The sequence below is a fragment of the Nilaparvata lugens genome, chromosome 1 (genome assembly GCF_014356525.2).
Source record: "Nilaparvata lugens isolate BPH chromosome 1, ASM1435652v1, whole genome shotgun sequence".
Lineage (NCBI taxonomy): Eukaryota > Metazoa > Arthropoda > Insecta > Hemiptera > Delphacidae > Nilaparvata > Nilaparvata lugens.
In genome coordinates, this window is record NC_052504.1 from 6,559,139 (window position 1) to 6,578,034 (window position 18,896).

General features: G+C 34.6%; 1 protein-coding gene across 1 annotated transcript in view; it reads left to right on the forward strand.

The window, feature by feature from the left end:
* The window catches only part of LOC111044607 (sodium-independent sulfate anion transporter), a 50,913-nt gene that overhangs the window by 24,560 nt on the left and 7,457 nt on the right, over positions 1-18,896 (forward strand). Inside the window, exons 5-9 of the mRNA XM_039419867.1 lie at positions 2,638-2,858; positions 6,462-6,627; positions 8,311-8,487; positions 14,957-15,097; positions 16,360-16,505. Coding sequence (XP_039275801.1) covers positions 2,638-2,858; positions 6,462-6,627; positions 8,311-8,487; positions 14,957-15,097; positions 16,360-16,505 — 851 coding nt within the window. The remainder of the gene's footprint in view (positions 1-2,637; positions 2,859-6,461; positions 6,628-8,310; positions 8,488-14,956; positions 15,098-16,359; positions 16,506-18,896) is intronic.

Genomic DNA, 18,896 nt, shown 5'->3' on the forward strand with positions numbered 1-18,896 from the left:
GAACCATTTGGGGCCGGTTTCCGAGCTTGGGATTTAGACAAAAGAAGGAATTGAAAAATAACAGTTTCATAAATTACAATCGATTTATAAATCATAAATCACAGTTCGGAATGTATCGAGAAACCATAATCTTGAATACGATCTCTTCCCTGAGATTCTTGTATTAATACAAGTTAAATCAAATTTCAATAAATAGATTGATGTTTTGATTGATAAGCATCTACTGCCCACCTAATCAGGGGATTTGGAACTAGTAAAAAATAGCTTAGGGCCGGTTTCCGAGCTCGGGATTTAGCTAAGTTCTAGACTTTAAACAGCTGGAGTCAGAAAATTGGCTTTCCAAAACGGGGCGTAGTCGTGCTTAATTTTTCAGGTGCCGGAACTCTGGCTGGCTCGACTACCGGGGGGTATGGAATAGAAGGGAGTCCGGAAAAATGTTCTAAATTTAGCCATAGTACAAACCCAGTTTATATCTGTTTTCATTAAGTTTAACGTGAAACAAATACAGATTTGATGAAATTAAATGGTAAAGGGTAATACTTTAAATTGCCACAACCTTAAGAATGGAGAGAAATGAGAATGAAAATCAACTTCAAAGATAAACTGTACTATTTTTATTTTTGTCTACAATATTACTACAAAACTTGTGAATTGATGCAAAGCTGTTAAAACTCAAGACAGAAAATGAAAGTAGTAAAAGTAGTTTGGTTTTTGAAGTAAGTTTTAAGAAAATATTGCCCAAAGCACAATACTGTCTTCATTGTAAGTTTATCACTTCGACATTTCGAATTTGTGTCGAGAGCAGAGTGGTGTCCTCTTGTTATTTTGATATTTTTAGCTGCAACTACGTTTTGTTCCGGTCGCCCTGGGAGGTACAGGAACGCCGTTCCAGTGCGTTCCGGCAGAAATTAAACACTGGGCGTAGTCGCAGTTTTTATGATAATCTTTAGATCTCATCCCTGGGAAAACTCGCTGAAGGACATTAAAAGTATAATTATTATTCATCCTTGGAAGAACAGCTGATAAGAATTATTTCGTCGTCTGTTGGTGATGGAAGTGAATGAGCGAGTTCATGTGTGTGGGACTCTGTCATAATTATGACTCAGCTGTTGAACTTTTGTAATCATTCTATCAGGTACTTAGTGCCGGTTGAAAAAAGCCGGGTTATTCTCAATCCTGATTAATTAAAATTTAACCGGCTGTTGTGCAACTGGGCCTTTGTGAGGGAAATTTTGCATTCCTCTGGGAATTAATCTCAATTAACTGTGATTAGAAATACATACATTTATGTATGAATGTTATTATAATTTCTTCTTTCGTAATACATTTTTTGTACTCCATGCTTTTGTACTCCAGAGCGAAGCTCGGTAACCGATATTATTTTATTAAGCAAGAAATTATATTTTTTAATAATTTCATAATGAATTTCCATAATTAAGATGAAATATTTTGTTAATTAATTATTAATTCTACATTGTTAAAAGACAATCTGGCAACAGAGCAAAGCGATAAAGAGATAGCGCTATCCGCTTTGTTGAATGATAGACAAGGATAGCAATACCATTGCTAATCAAACACTGCCGTTATAACGTGGACCTCACTATAGTGATGGTGACGTCATGTCGATTGAGAATGATTTCTATTCAAAGGAAGAGTACATGGATTCTACATTAATGATCAAACTATTATTTATTAATTGTTACATTAATGACTAAACCTCATTAACTACAATAATGGTTGAATTATATTCAATCCACGCCGTGTATGTCTTTGTCATTTGCGTAGCCTATGTCTCAATGTCTCAGATACATTGTCTCAATTTGTGAACCATTTGAGGCCGGTTTCTGAGCTTGGGATTTAGACAAAAGAAGGAATTGAAAAATAACAGTTTCATAAATTACAATCGATTTATAAATCATAAATCGCAGTTCGGAATGTATCGAGAAACCATAATCTTGAATACGATTTCTTGCCTGAGATTGTTGTATTAATACAAGTTTAATCAAATTTAAATAAATAGATTGATGTTTTGATTAAGCATCTTTGATTGTAAGCATCTACTGCCCACCTAATCAGGGGGATTTGGAACTAGTAAAAAATAGCTTAGGGCCGGTTTCCGAGCTCGGGATTTAGCTAAGTTCTAGACTTTAAACAGCTGGAGTCAGAAAATTGGCTTTCCAAAACGGGGCGTAGCGAAGTCGCAGTTTTTATGATAATCTTTATTTTCTCATTTCTATAATATTGGAAACGTTTTTCCTTGACAAGATAAAACATTCCTAAATAATTCAAAATAGCTGAAACTTTACACTCTTTTCTCTTTATTCTATTGTGTGTTTAATTTTCTAGTTTTTCGAAATTTAATTTGAACGTGGACTGCGACTACGCCCCGTTTCGGAAAGCCAATTTTCTGACTCTATCTGTTTAAAGTCTAGAACTTAGCTGAATCCCGAGTTTGGAAACCGGCTCTAAGCTATTTTTGAAGCAGCTTACAAGTAGCCTACCTTTTTCTCTTGTCTGAACCCTCTTTAGCTAGACTCGTTCCTGATAAACTTGTGATAAACCTTTTACTGTAGAAAATAAAATACAATCTTTTTCTATCATGTCTCATCTAGAAATATCAATTTTTACTTGTTCTAGGCGTACTTATAGACTTTATATCCATTCCTGTGACGGTGGGATTTACTTCTGCAACTTCTGTGATAATAGCAGTATCTCAATTGAAAGGACTTCTAGGCCTATCCTTTTCGTCGTCTGGCTTTTTGGATACCCTGAAGAAGGTCTACTTGAATATTCATAAGACTCGCTTCTGGGACACCACTCTCGGTCTATCCTGCATCCTGATTCTGCTACTTATGAGGGTGAGCTACTCTTAAACAAATAATTTTAATTGGAATACATTGAAGATGGGATGAATGAGAAAATGAAATTCTTAAAATTTAATGTTAATTTGCAATTGAAGCTCCAACTCCATTTCATACTCAATGAGAATGTTGGTAAGGCATTGTTGTCACTTTTTACTTTCCTTGCCCTATTACCATAGGTAAGGAAAGTATTGCTTCCCAATTAACGGAATTACTTGAAATTTGGAACTCAAGGTCTCTACACTATAAGGATCCGACACGAACAATTTCGATCAAATGCTATCCAAGATGGCGACTAAAATGGCGAAAATGTTGTAAAAAACATGGTTTTTCGCGATTTTCTCGAAAACGGCTCCAACGATTTTTATCATATTCATACCTAAAAAAGTCATTGATAAGCTCTATCAACTGCCACAAGTCCCATATTTGTAAAAATTTCAGGAGCACCGCCCCATCTATGCAGAGTTTGATTTTAGATTCTCAACTATTAGGCTTCAGATACAATTTAAACAAAAAAAAAATCAAGTGGAAAAGATTGAGCATAAAAATCTCTACGATTAATGTTCAGTAACATTTTCACCTAAAATTGAAAATAAGCTCGAAATTCGAGAAAATAAGATTTATCAATTGCAAACTGTTGGCAACTGTTGATTCTATTAAATCATTCACTATGAAGAGATAGCAGACTTCGTATGTCTACAGCGTTATTGTCCTGTCACCAGCTGGCTCAGATCTTAGAATAGTAGACTTGAGATGCGCGTGAACACTAGCGTCAGTTGATCAATTTTCATAACAGCAAGGAAAGTTGTGTGAGTGCGCCACACCAGATTTTTTCCACTGTCTTCTATAGTAGATAGATGTGATCCTAGTTATCCAAGTAGATAATATGATATACCATAATATCATTGGTAATTCATCTTAAAATTCATTAATTATATATCAAATATGTACTATTGTACGGGAGAGAAAAATGATGTATAAAGGTGCGTACAGACTTTCGCTCTGCTCCGCAACCGAACGTCACTCCAGCAGAGCGATTGATGATCGACCGGGAAGCAAGAGTGGTTTGACCGGGGAACGCGAGAAGATCTAACATCTTCCGTAACGTTCATGATGGGTGCGACTGCAGAGCGGGGGCGGAGCGACTGCGGTACGATGGAGGAACGAGGTCGGTACGAGGGCGGAGCGTGCTCGGTGCGGGTTGGAAGCGCGTATATGTGTACGCAGCTTAAGAAAACAATGCGTCACACGATGTGTGACTTCTTAATGATGTGCGTGCATTGCGTGTGTTTGTGTATTGATGGACAGCAATAATACTCTACCGGCTGAGGTAATGACCGTGGACATATTCGTAGAATCGGTGAGTCTTTTCCTTTACCAAGAAAACAAGTTATAAAGGAGAGGACCCTTAGGTGCAACTATGTTACCACAAGGCTTATCATAAGAATCCCTTCTACAGATGGAAATTGCTGAGATATTGCATTGTACCTTCGCAGTTGAGAGCATCTTTTCTAATGGTCGGTTACTTGCTCTTGCTACGCAACGTGCCTTCCGCGCTCGATTTGAAATTCCTCCTCACAGACTCGTTCCTGGCCGTAATTTGATTATGTCGTGGGTTAACTCATTTCGGGAGTGTGGAAGTGTCGCTAAACCTAAAAATGTACTCAAACGTACCTCAGAACTCTATCGAAAGTTTGAGGCAGTCAGTTGTGCGTTGTCCCCGGCGTTCGGCTCGCAAACACGCAGCTGCTATGGCGATTTCTGACTCCACTGTTCGACGAATTTTCCATGAATTCATCCCTATAAATAAAATAAATAATAAATACATAAATTTTTATTGTCATTAAGCAACATTGGCAATAGACAAAGTCAAAACTATACTAACATTATACAAGTCAGAAGGTTATAAGTTGATGTAATTGAAAGTATACACGATATACATATATAAACACATAACCATAACTGCATCTAAAGTAAACCCAGAAGAATTCAAATATTCATCACTATACAAACAACTGTACAAACAAAGCCCTGTCAAAATGGTTAAAACAAGAAAGCAAAGCTTTAAGCAATCAAGGAATCAAACATCTATAATCATATCGGAGTCCAAGAACTCTTGTATAGAATACATTGGTGTTTTTACTGACCAGTTGAATAGTTTCATTTTAAATCTATCTGTAGACTCATTTATCAAGCTTAGAGGAAACTTATTGTAGATAAGATTGATATAAATTGGATGTTGTTCAAGAATTGACTTTTTCATTTCATTTCATTTTTTTCATCCCACTGACCACCTATGAAAGGGGTATAAGGATTTGTCAATTATAATCTAAGTCGTCAATCTTTGCATTCTATAATGCAAAAAGAATTCCTCACTGGAATAAGGACAAACCTGCAACAACTCCTCCCTCACCTTAATTCTGAACTTTTAACCTGTAAGAGCTTTTATGCGTGTTGGCAATGAATTATAAAGCCGAATTCCTGCACTCTTTACCCCCCTCTCATACATACCAGTTCGATGAATGTCGTCTCTGAGGTTTTGTCTATATCTGGTATTGTATGAGTGGAACAACTCTCCTGTATTGAACCTATCTTTATTCCTATCAATAAAACAAAGAGCCTCTAAAATATATACACCTGGTAGTGAGAGAATCTTTAACTCTTTGAAATAATCTCTACAACTTGCTCTAATAGATTCACCCACCATCACTCTAACTGCCCACTTTTGAATCCTAAATATATGTATTGCATGAGTTGAATTGCCCCAAAATATAACACCGTATGAAAGAAGAGAATGGAACACAGCAAAATAAACACTTCTAAGCGTTCCTGCATCCAGCAATTTCTTCACGGTTCTAAGAACAAATACTGCTGAGTTTAGTTTGCTTTTTAGCTGGTCTAAATGAGGTCGCCAGGAGAGTTCAGTGTCCAGCACTACTCCAAGTACCTTTGCCTCGTTTGCTGAACCTATGTTTCCATCTCTCGTATCCAATACTGCTTCCCGAGCCGTCCTGAATGGAATCTGCTTAGTCTTATTGTAATTTAGTACCAACATATTTGAGGCCAGCCATTCTTCTAGTTTCTGAAGAGCTCTTCTACTTTCAGATTCCATATCATGCTGACTGTTACTTTTCAATAAAATACTTTTGACTGAACGCGATTTTGTTGCCCGTCAAAATGGATATGATAATGCTGATTGACAACCTGCCTGAAGACGCATTCATTTTTTTCAGTGACGAGGCTCATTTCCACATGCGTTTCCTCAATGTGATTTTTTATAGGTTTTTTTTGAAATTTCTGGTTCATGTCGATCGACCACGGACCTTAGCGCACCTTAAGAACAACATTCGCGACCCCATTGCCATCATACCCATTGATATTCTGCAACGAGTGTATAGGAATTTCAAAAAGTGTCTTCATCAGTGTATGCGCAATGGGGGTCGCCATTGATCTGATGTCGTTTTCAAGACTGCATAAAAAATTGGGAAATTGTATTCTCGTATGAAAATAATAACTAAAGTACTGTTTTTATTGACCTTTCAAATAAGTAAGTTTCTCTGGCGCATCTTGCACTAATACTAACTACTACTTAATTTTCAGAAAATGAAGGATTTAAAATTTAATGCAGCTTCAGCATCCCAACAAGCAACTGTGAGCAGAATACTGTGGCTGCTGTCTATATCAAGGAATGCTCTCGTAGTGGTTGTTTGTTCAGCTGTTTCCTATCACTTCCATTCGTTAGGAAGTGTGCCTTTCATTCTAACAGGTAAAAAATTATTAATTGAGGACAATTAGTGTTTAAAGTTTGAAGAATTGCCAAGTTATACAATGAAATCATGAATTTTAGGCATAACTCACACTTACGCGACTCAGGTCGAGAAGAGACTCGATAGTCGAGAGCATGTGTTTCCAAATGATGACACTCAGACCAGTCGATTCTAGTCTCCGTCACGTCACCATTTGAAAAACATGCTCTCGACTAGAGTCGAGTCTCTTCTCGACCTGAGTCGCGTAAGTGTGAATTGAGACTTATTAAATATTTAAAAGCTGACTAATATGTGTACTCATTGAAAAAAAAAACTCCTAGTTTTAATAATCTAAAATGGTGATGTCCAGTGTACTATAGTGAGGTCCACGTTATAACGGCAGTGTTTGATTAGCAATATGCTATCCTTCTCTATCATTCTACAAAGCGGATAGCGCTATCTTTTTCTAGCTTTGCTCTGCTGCCAGATCGTTTTTAACAATGTAGAAATATTTCTACATTGTACAATAATTGCAGAAATTCTCGTTTAAAGTAATCAGTTATATTTTATTAAGCAAGAAATAATAATTTTAAAATGAATTTTATTTATTTATTATTTTAGCAAAAACTATACAAGGGGGGTAAAAAAACAGGCTATTGCCCAAAACTTCTTCAATTTCCTAATTTAGTTTAAAATTTTCCAAATATACGTAGATCATTTCCATTCCAATTTCTACACCAAATCACAATCTGAAAATTAGAATAAAACAAACAATTTTAAATTTGGATAGATTGATAATTTTATTATGACATTTTGATTTTATATGGACAATTTGAAACGAAATTAGGAAATTGAAGAAATTTTGGTCAATAGCCTGTTTTTTCTTTTCTAATCTTTGATTAAGATGAAATATTTTGTTAATTAATTATCAATTCTACATTGTTGAAAGACGATCTGGCAACAGAGCAAAGCAAGAAAGAGATAGCGCTATCTTCTTTGTTGAATGATAGAGGAGGATAGCAATACCATTGCTATCCATTATAACGTGAACTATTGGAACTTTGTTTGTAATAACGGTATCTCTTACAAGTGAACTTGAAAAAAATTGTAGAGTTTCAATGTTTTTTCCTACAGTTACGTTGAAAAGTGGCCATTGCTGCACTGATTACAGAACGCAAAGAATCACTTTTCCGCTCTAGTGCGGGAAAAATTTTTCTGCACTCTAGATTTGCAACATGGCAACGCAAAATACTTAGTAGGTTATATGGAGCAACAGTGCAGCAAAATCAAAATGAAGTTGGTAACAGTGACTGGGCTGCTATAGTGAGCAACGAAGCACAACGCGCTAATTATTATTCATTATATATAACCAAGGACAACGAGGACTTTAGGATTTTAGGATTAAGGTTTTTATCAATAATAAAATTACACAGAAAAACATTTGATGCATTTCAGGCAATTTTAACCATAATTACCCACTTTTCATATTCAATGGTAACTGTAGGAAAAACTTAATGTGAAATACTTGCGCAAAGTTCCTCTGCTGCACTCAAGAAACCATTCCGCCCTCGCCTACGGCTCGGGCGTAAACGTTTCTTTCGGTGCAGCAAACTGTCACTTTGCGCACTAGTTGCACAAATAACTATTAACGATTCTAATGATTTTTATAATAATTTTCTAATCATATTTGAACATTTTTGCAGGACCTGTAAGGCCAGGATTACCTCCCTTCCAGCTGCCCCCATTCACCACCGAATACAACAACCGAACGCTGTCATTTGTTGAAATGTGCTCAGAGCTCGGCTCGTCTATAGTGCTCGTTCCAGTGATTGCTGTACTCGGGAATGTAGCAATTGCTAAAGCGTTTGGTGAGTTCTTCGGTTGAAAGTCAATTTATCATTACAATAATGTGATTTTTTAAAAATAAACAATGAAGAATAGGATGTGATAGGATAAAGAAGATTTGTGTATTGACCACTGGATTTCATTCAACATTTTCTGTGGAAATAGAAGTTTATACAACAGTTTTATAATGAGGGTCTTTAAAGCACGAGTTAGATGTAGAGTTAAGACGCAAGTGAGTGTGCTTAGCGAGCGAACGCGTGTCTTAGGGTAACCGTCCACTGGAACCGTATTCAACCGATCCGTTCGCCTGTTGGTTCGGACGAATCTGCCGGCCGTTAATTCGGCCGAATATGGTCGTCCATTGGAACCGTAGTCACTATCATAGCCACCAAAATTTTTCATAAACAATAATTATATTGAGATTTTAAAAACTGAATAAACAAATATCCAATAAATTAGTTATTCATTAAAATAATCTTATCTTCAGATCCTATTTGTTCAGCAATCTTTGTCCACAGATTCCTTTGAACATCACGACGATGATATCGTCGATAAATTTCTTTTTCATTTTCATTTCTTTTCATTTCTGTTTGTTCGTTTTTATTTGTGTGACTGCATTATATTTCAAGACCAGAATATCTTATATTTGAATATATATATATATATATAATATATATATATATATATATATATATATATATATATATATATATATTATATATATATATAATATCTTTCTTTGTTTGGACATGATATTAATATATCATGATATTGTAGTTCTTTTGGAATAGTATCTTTCCAATTATTATTGTATTGTATGTGTGACATTTGCTGTACATTGTGACGGAGGTAATGCTTCTGAAGACCTCAGAAGCGGTTACATTAAAACTTATTCTATTCTATTCTATTCTATTCTATTCTATTCTATTCTATTCTATTCTATTCTATTCTATTCTATTCTATTCTATTCTATCTTTTGTCTCGCATATCCCACAATGGAACATGCTCTTGGACCAAACTTATCAACTTTTCATTGCCCATAGTTAAAACTTTATAAAACAGAACAAGTTAAAAAAACAAAACAGACAAGACTGTGAAACAATTTTGAGGTTAGGATGATGTTGTCTCAGCTCGACTTCGTCCGGATAGAGCTGGAAAATCCCATTCAATTCGGATCGAAAACTTGATCGGCTGGAGACGGCCGTGCACGGACGTATGAACCTGTTGCAATGGACGAGCATGTATTGTTTTCTGTGTTAGGGGATCGTTCGGACGAGTTCGGTAGTTTTCGGCCTGTGCTAGTTCGGACGAAATCGGTTCCAGTGGAAGGCCCACCTTAAGCATCTCATGAGTGCTTTAGAGACGAATTATAAAACTGTTGTACACTGTTTTATCTACGATCATTCAAGCAAAGTTATCACATTGCTGACTTGTTGTGAAAGGTTAGAAATCAACTAACAAGCCTAAATGGTAAAAAGATTGAAATAACAATAGTGGAAAAAGCTAATCAGAGAGAGTGGACAGTAAACTTGAAATACTGAAACCAAGTCAAACTGAAAACTTGACTAATTGAAAACATGACGTATTAAAAACTTGATGAACTGAAAACTTCACAAAATTAAAACTCGACAAATTGAAAACTTGATAAACTGAAATCTGTTGCCAGCATCAAAAACCGTGTTTTAATAATGATGCGGCCAGCATTGAAAACCGTGTTACAATGTTCAAGTCTTTGCATAATTAAATAAAAATACTAAGAAATTGTCAAAAACCACAGATTTATTCTTACTTAGACCGGTTTCGGTTGTTACACCATTGTCAATCTCTGATAAACCTATCATAAACATATCATAATGTTCACATTATAGTATAGTTTTGAAAATCCATTGCGAAAAGACCCCTATTAGACCCCTGTTAAACCCCTGTACATTATAACATGGTCGTAGATAAAATCAATTCCATCAATCAATTGGATGTGATTATGTAAACATTGATTAATTGAATTTTATAAAAAAAAATTTTGAAAAAATAGTTCCATTGATTAATTTTGTGATTGTGTGAATGAATGAGATGAATAATTGAAATCTCTCATTACTGGATATACAGGTGGGTGAAAAGTCCGAGAACGGCTTAATATCTCATACGCAAAGGTAATTTGACGGTGGGTGTGATTAAGGATCCTACTAAAATCGAAAAAAACCACGGTATTTAGATGAAAACGGTAGAGGTCATAAAATGTGTGCGCAGTGGCCAACCAGCTAGTTTGCGTCATCGCCACCAACCGAGGTTTTTAACACCTATTAGCAATTTATAAAACGTACTTATTAAAAACAGATGATAGGATATAAAATGACGTCAGCTACACCGGAAATTTAGCACAAACATGCGCGTGACACCTACCGTCTTCTTCTATATACCGTGAAAAAAACTACTTTACTATGACTTCATAAATCTGGTCCTCGATCTTGGATCTGCCATATTGAATGCAACTTTGTTTTTTTAAATAGGAAGGTGGTCATACAATATACATAATTTCGATACACAATTTCAAGAAAAAAATGAATGGCGAAAACCGCATATCGGAATATCAATCCGTTTCAAAGATATTCACATTATTAAACAAAACTATTCAAAGCAGAAAGTGAAGAAAAACGTATGAGAACGGCTTAGTATCTCATGGAAAAATGTGTTTTCAAGGTGGGCGTGGTTGGGGATCCTACTCAAATTAAAAATACTACTTTACTATGAATTCAAAAATCTGGTCTGCCATCTTGGATCCGCCATTTATAATGCAACTTTACTTTTTGGAATAGGAAGGTGGTTATGCGATACATGATTTCAAATTACGGATTTCAAGACAAAATGAACGACGAAAACCACGCATCGAAATCTCAAACCGTTTCGACGATATTCACATTATTGATCAATACCCCTTATCTATCTCATTTCTGATTTGATAGTGTTGATTTATAATGTGAATATCCTCCAAACGGTTCGAGATAAGGATGTGCGGTTTTCGCTATTCGTTTTGCCTTGAAATTCTGCATTGAAATCATGTATTGCATGACCACCTTTCTATTTAAAAAAATAAAGTTGCATACAAAATGCATACGGATCCAAAATGGTGGACCATATTTTTGAAGTCATAGTAAAGTAGTATTTTCAATATGAGTAGGATCCCCAATCACACCCACCGTCAAATTACCTTTGTGTATGAGATATTAAGCCGTTCTCGGACTTTTCACCCACCCTGCATATCACAATATTGAGCATGCTATTGGCTGGCCCTGGCTCCTGAAACCTATCTATTAAAACCTTTTGAGAGCTCAAAATATCTCCAGTATTGTACACATTTCCGACAGCTCCAACTTATGAACGAAACATGGTAGATGAACATCTATAATTCAAATCATCAGGGTAACACCTATAGTCAGGGAATCAGGGAATAACAAAAAAAACAGTAGGATTGGATGGGGTCTCAAGCAAAATTTTAAAAGAATGTGAAAATGAATTACTGGACCCTTTATTGCATCTCCTTAATACTTCACTAGAGCAGGGTATTTTCCCTGATGATCTGAAACAAGGAAAAATTTTGCCAATTTTCAAGAGCGGTGATTCTGAAAGAGTTGAAAATTATAGACCCATTAGTATTCTAAATGTAATAAGTAAAATTTTTGAAAGAGTAGTTTTAAATAGGCTATTGATGCACCTGGAAGAAATTAATTTCATATGTGATGAACAGCATGGGTTCCAGAAAGGGAAATCTACTAAGACTGCAATAGTATCCCTTGCTGAAAGACTAATAGATATAATAGATTCAGGTGAGAAGGCAGCCGCAATATTTCTTGATTTATCCAAAGCTTTTGATTGTGTGAACCATAGAATATAATTGGAAATAATAAATGCTTTAATTATTCATTTTTTCATTTATTCATTATTAAAAATTGTTCTTATTCTTGTAACCTAAGGATTATGATTCATAAGACATTGGGACAAGACAGAAATGTGCGAGGCCAACTTCAAAAAGAGTTTAAACTTCCCGATCAGTTTAATCTAAAAATCAATAATTTAGTTTATAGTATTTTGCTAAATACTATAATTCTGTATGAAGAATTACTTTTACAATTCTAATTACTAATAACACATGATGTTATGTTCAATCCACAATGATAACAGCAGAAAATAAATTTGAAAATTGGTGAACTAGAACCCCACAAAATGGTGATTTTGCAATTTTGGTAATTTCTTAACATTTTATTTATTATTTATTTATTATTTATTTATTATTTATTTATTTATTTATTATTTATTTATTTATTTATTTATTTATTTATTTATTTATTTATTTATTTATTTATTTATTTATTTATTTATTTATTATTTATTTATTTATTTATTTATTTATTTATTTATTTATTTATTTACATTACAATACATTGATCAGATCAAGTTATTTTAGTTGTAGAGGAATATCTATTATATAGTGAGGTCCATGCTATAATGGCAGAATTTGATTAATATTGGTGCTGCTATCCTTGTCCATCATTCAAGAAAGAAGAAAGCGCTATCCTTTTCTTGCTTTGCAACATTTCATCTTTCTAATTAACCCAAATTCTAAATGTTTAGTATAATGTGTATTTGGACTATACATTTTTGAGATCTGCATAATAAGTGCAGATTTGGCCTATTTTTATAATTAGCCATTATTAGTATAATGGGTATTTGGACTGTAAATTTTTGTTTTACATAACCTCATTTGGCCTATTTTATCAAAATTAGGGAGAGACAGTTGTGGTTTTATCCTGTTGATTCTCTCCCAATCATTAATTTGATGTTGTGATTAAGAAATGCAATAAATAAATATTGCCAGATAATTTTTAAACAATGTAGAAATATAGTTAACAAAATTTATAAAATAGAATATTATAGTACCCTTTAAATTGTTAAAATATTAAAATACAAGAATACAAATTGTAACGTAACTACTAGTTTCGGTGATCGCACCATCGTCAGGTTACAATTTTTATTCCCGTTTTTTAATATTTCAACAATTTCAAAGGGTACTATAATTATATTTTATAAATACAAAAAAGTAGCTCGGAATTCATACTCAGTTATGAAAATTTATCATTGAATCATTACACGATATAACGATTTTATCTTGACAGATGAAATTCAATTGATCATTTCTTAAAAAGAATGAACAGTTAATATTACATCAGATATACCGGTTTCAGCTATCTTCTATACAATACAGTGGCCAGTCACAGATTTGGCAACGCTGTTCTACTATCTTCCTCCACGCCCATTATAACATTTACCTCACCATAGTGTATAGGTAATTGGTAGTTATGAATAAAAATATAAATCTCAGTACCCTATTAAATTATTTTGTCACAACATGATTCGGACACTAAAACCATTTTCAAGTGATTGGAAAATGGCATTAGTGTCCGAAATATGTTGTGTCAAATTAATTTAATAGGGTACCGAGATTTATATTTTTATTCATATTAAAAGTAGCCCTTAAGAAAAAAAATCTGGTGTGGCGCACTCACACACCTTTCCTTGCCGTTATAAAAATTCCGGCAAAAACCGCCTCGTGTGTCTCTGGCGTGAGTCGAGTTTTCAAAAATATAATCTGAAATTGATCACCTGACGAGATCAATTCTGCTATCTCTTCCAGTGAATGATTCAATAGTTTGCATTTGAATAATCACATTTCCTCAAATATCGAGCTTATTTTTAATTTTAAGTGAAAATGTTACTCGACATTAATTGTAGAGATTTTTATGCTAAATCTTCTTCATTCAAAATGTTTTTGTCAAAATTGTTTCTGATGCCTGATAATATTGGAAATTTAAAATAAAATTTTGCATAGTTGGGGCGGAGCTCCTGAAATTTTTACAGATATGGGTCTTGTTGCAGTTTTTTTTAAGAATGAAATTGATCAAAATCGTTAGAGCCGTTTTTGAGAAAATGGCGAAAAACCCTGTTTTTGGCATCATTTTCGCTATTTAAGCCGCCGTCTTGAATCTTGAATTGCATTTGATCGAAATTGTTCGTGTCGGGTCCTTATGGTGTAAGGACCTTAAGTTTCAAATTTCAAGTCATTCCGTTAATTGGGAGATGAGATATCGTGTACACAGACATACATACACGCATACACACACATACAGACCAATACCCAAGAATCACTTTTTTGGACTCAGGGGGCCTTGAAACATATAGAAATTTGGGTACCTTAATTTTTTTAGAAAACAATACTTTCCTTACCTATGGTAATAGGGCAAGGAAAGTAAAAAACAATTGGTTTGATTATAAATTTAATGTAGTTTTATTTCATTGAATTTGATTTGAAATTTGAGTCTACTTATTATTATTATTGCACCAGATGAATTGGGATAATGTGGACAACTTGAATATATTATTCAAATACAACCAAATACATTTGGTTGGAAAATATATTTTCTCAATTTTTATATCTCCATCTTTTTATTGCAGGTTTACTTATAATTTTGGCACTGTGGCAACTGACTCCTTACTTCTATTTCATTCCTAAAGCATCTCTGGCTGCAGTCATCATATGCGCTGTCATTTTCATGATTGAGTATGAAGTGGTGAAACCCATGTGGCGTTCTAGTAGTGAGTAAAACTCTATCTAATTTCAAGTATATCATAGTTTATTCAGTATGTTTATTAGTATCAGTGGCGAAACTACTCATAACTAAAAGGGGAATCTAGAAACTCTTAGAGCTTGTTCACATGGCAGCGACTTACGCTCGGTTGTCGCGCGGTTGGCAAATCGCTCGATTTACCAGCCTCATACACATGACAGCGATTCATGAGCGGTTTGCCCTCGTGTAATACTAGGCAAAGGCTGAAATTAAACTTTCCACTGGTGATATTTTTCATTTTTTCGATTTTTATATCATCAAGCTATCAAAATGGAAAAGTTTTCTCAGAAAAACATTTTTTCCGATCATTACTTTTTGAGATAAGAGCGCATAAGTCTAAATTTTTGGAACAGAACATTTCAAATATGGTAAGAGACGGAGTGTTGTCGTGATGGAAGATCCACGAATCGGCAATCCCCTGATGGACTCGATGAACCCGGGCGGTTAGTTGACGGAGCACCTCTCTGTAGTACTGGCCGTTTACAGTTTATCCGGATGGCACCAACTCTTTGTGAATGGCCAGTACTACAGAGAGGTGCTCCGTCGACAACGCTCCGTCGCACACCTGCCTGCTCGTCACCGAGCAGTTGGCCAAACAGTCGAGGATAACGTTGCCACATCCTCCTTACAGCCCGGATATGGCATCACCGGACTTCTTTTTGTTCCCCAAGATCAAGAGACAACTCAAGGGGACGCGGTTCGGGACTCTGGAAAACGTTCAACGTGCTTCGACGAGGGCTCTAGACAGCATAGAGATTGCCGACTTCCAGGGAGCGTTCAGGGATTGGAAAATCCGGTATCAGCGTGTTATCGACTCCAATGGGGGCTACTTTGAAGATTTATAAAAAAAATTGTACATATTTTGCCAATAAAAAATTTCCTGAGGTCAGTCCGGTTACTTATTATACAGACCCTGTATATTCTTTGTAAAGGATTTGTAAAAATATCCTTTCCAATAATATCAAAGCAATGATATCAAGATGAATGAAGTAAATTTCATGATACTAGAAACCTAGAATTAATACTGAAATAAAAATCTTAGTAGTTGTGAAATATGAAAAATAAGAGACCTTAAACACTGACTGGCTAATACAGTGTTATTTTGCAACATCGTACATCAGTAGAATGTAAACTGATAAACTGTATCAGCTGTTTTGAGATCAGTATATTGTATTCACATTCGTAATATTTTATGTATCAAGCCGAAAATCTGTTTTCTTTTTTTTGTAGGAAAAGACCTGATTCCGACTATTGCCACGTTCATACTATGCCTGAGCGTTGGTGTGGAAATCGGAATCCTGATAGGCGTTGGAGTGAACATAGTGCTTCTCATTTATCCTTCGGCTCGGCCCAGCCTCAACGTTGAGAAGACTTTGGTGAGTGGGCTCTCTCTCTCTCTCTCTCTCTCTCTCTCTCTCTCTCTCTCTCTCTCTCTCTCTCTCTCTCTCTCTATCTCTCTCTCTCTCTCTCTCTCTCTCTCTCTCTCTCTCTCTCTCTCTCTCTCTATCTCTCTCTCTCTCTTCTCTCTCTCTCTCTTCTCTCTCTCTCTCTCTCCTCTCTCTCTCTCTCTCTCTCTCTCCTCTCTCTCTCTCTCTCTCTCTCTCTCTCTACCACACACACATTCGTTCTATGAATACTAAAATATCAGCTTCTAATTTTACAACGAATTATGCTTTTGTCGTTTCCTGTACTTAATCAAATTTTAATAGAATAGTGTTACAATGATTCATAATTTATTTATACTGTATATTCTTCATCAAACAATGAATTGAACAGAATTTTACATATTGTTCAAATTTTCTAAATACCCTTTATTATTTTTAGAACTACAAAAACTACTGAAACACATTAAAAGTTAACAAGTACCCTTTTATTTTACCACTACACAACCAATTAACACTCTCAATTTACAATTGAGGAGTTGGGTGGAAAAACGACCTGAGTCAAGAAATCAAGTTTTTCGTAAATTGAGTTTGAAATATTTAGTACACATCTACTTTATTTCATCAGAATGCAATATTCTTGCAAGTATTTTAACTTTATTGATCTTTTTATACTATTTTCAATGCTGTTATTCATAATTAGCCAGTAATCCAAGGCTAACTGATATTAATGGATATAAGGTGTGTTGTCTAAGGTCGTTTTTCCATAACCCTGGTTGTTACATGTTCAGAGGTTCAATAAAATGATGAAAAGCCCGTATCAAGAGTAGTGATAATGATAATATATTGCTCATAATATTGGATAATTAATAAGTAGGTGATAAAGATCTGAAAAATGTCATTTGGAAGTGAACAATTAAAGATGAGATTTTCTTCTTGAACACGTTTCTTCCCATAAACAAGACTCTGGAATGTTACAAGGTACTGTTCTGATTTTCGGGAAATTCATACACCCCAATGTTTTCAGCATCGGATTCTTCTTCAGGAGCATCTTCTTCATTATTTCCATCATCTAGAGGATAATTGGTTCCCTTGGATGTATTAATGATCTTCTTATACCATTCATTTGGTGAAGAGTTAGTTAGGAGGATATTTTAAATATTCTTTCCGAAGAATGGACATTGATATGTCCAAAGCTCCGCCAATTTATGTAGATGCATTACAATATTATCTTGTATAGTTATTCCAAATTGCTTTTTTCATATCATATACAGTTCAATAATTATTTTCCTAGTCTATATTATGTAAATTGATCTATAATTTTTCTGTATTGTAAGCTTTTGTATATAAGTGTATAAGCCAGTATATACTGTAATCTACATGAATAAAGTACTCAATCAATCAGCTTCTTCTTTTGTAAGGAAACAAAATAAGGATTTCACTGGCTGCTGGCTCACAGCTTGTCAGCTGAATAATTTCAGGTTTGCTACACAAACAAAAAATGTTCACAGCTCACTCATTTTTCAAGATACAACAACATTTTATGTACCAAACTGTTCAGAATTTAATGACCGATAGAATGAAGCATGTTGCGGAAGAACGACACGAGTGACCTCGGGTCGTTTTTCTACCCAGCTCCTCAATTGAAAATGGCTCTTGAAGAGTTGAAACTTGTCGTGTTATGATAAAATAAAAGGGTAGATGATAACTTTTATTGTGTTTTAAATTTTCTACCTATAAGGCTACTCAGCTTTTTCTTAGCCTACATTTTTTCCTACAAAAAAAACATAGAAGAGAACTTGAAAAGCCACTAATTGGTTTGATTCAGGTAATTGTTTCTATAGTAATTTTCACATTATCAAATCTTGAATTAGAAAATTTTAAGGAATTTCGTATTGATTTGATTGTATGGTATTTGAATTTCGTATTAGACAGGATTTCAAGTGATATGAAATTCAATAAATCAAATCAATTTGATCACACTTTGAAAACATTTTTAAAGGATTTCGGAGGAATTCAATCAGGAGACCAGTCAAATTGCTTCAAATTCTAGATTGCAATAATGCGGCAAATGATCAACTGTCCACAAATCATCGCTACCTTTTTTCAATGTTCCTTTCTATGTAACTCATTTTAGCCTTTCTAAAGAACATTTTTAAAGGATTTGGGAGGAATTTAATCAGGAGACCAGTTTAATTGCTTCAAATTCTAGGTTGCAATAATGCGGCAAATGATCAACTGTCTACAAATCATTGCTACCTTTTTTTTAATGTTCCTCTCCATTTAACTCAATTATTGTCTCATTATTGGTTCGATCTTTGTTATACTGTCATCAATAATAGGAGATGACTGGCTAAAGATAGGTGCATACTGTGTTGGTGCATA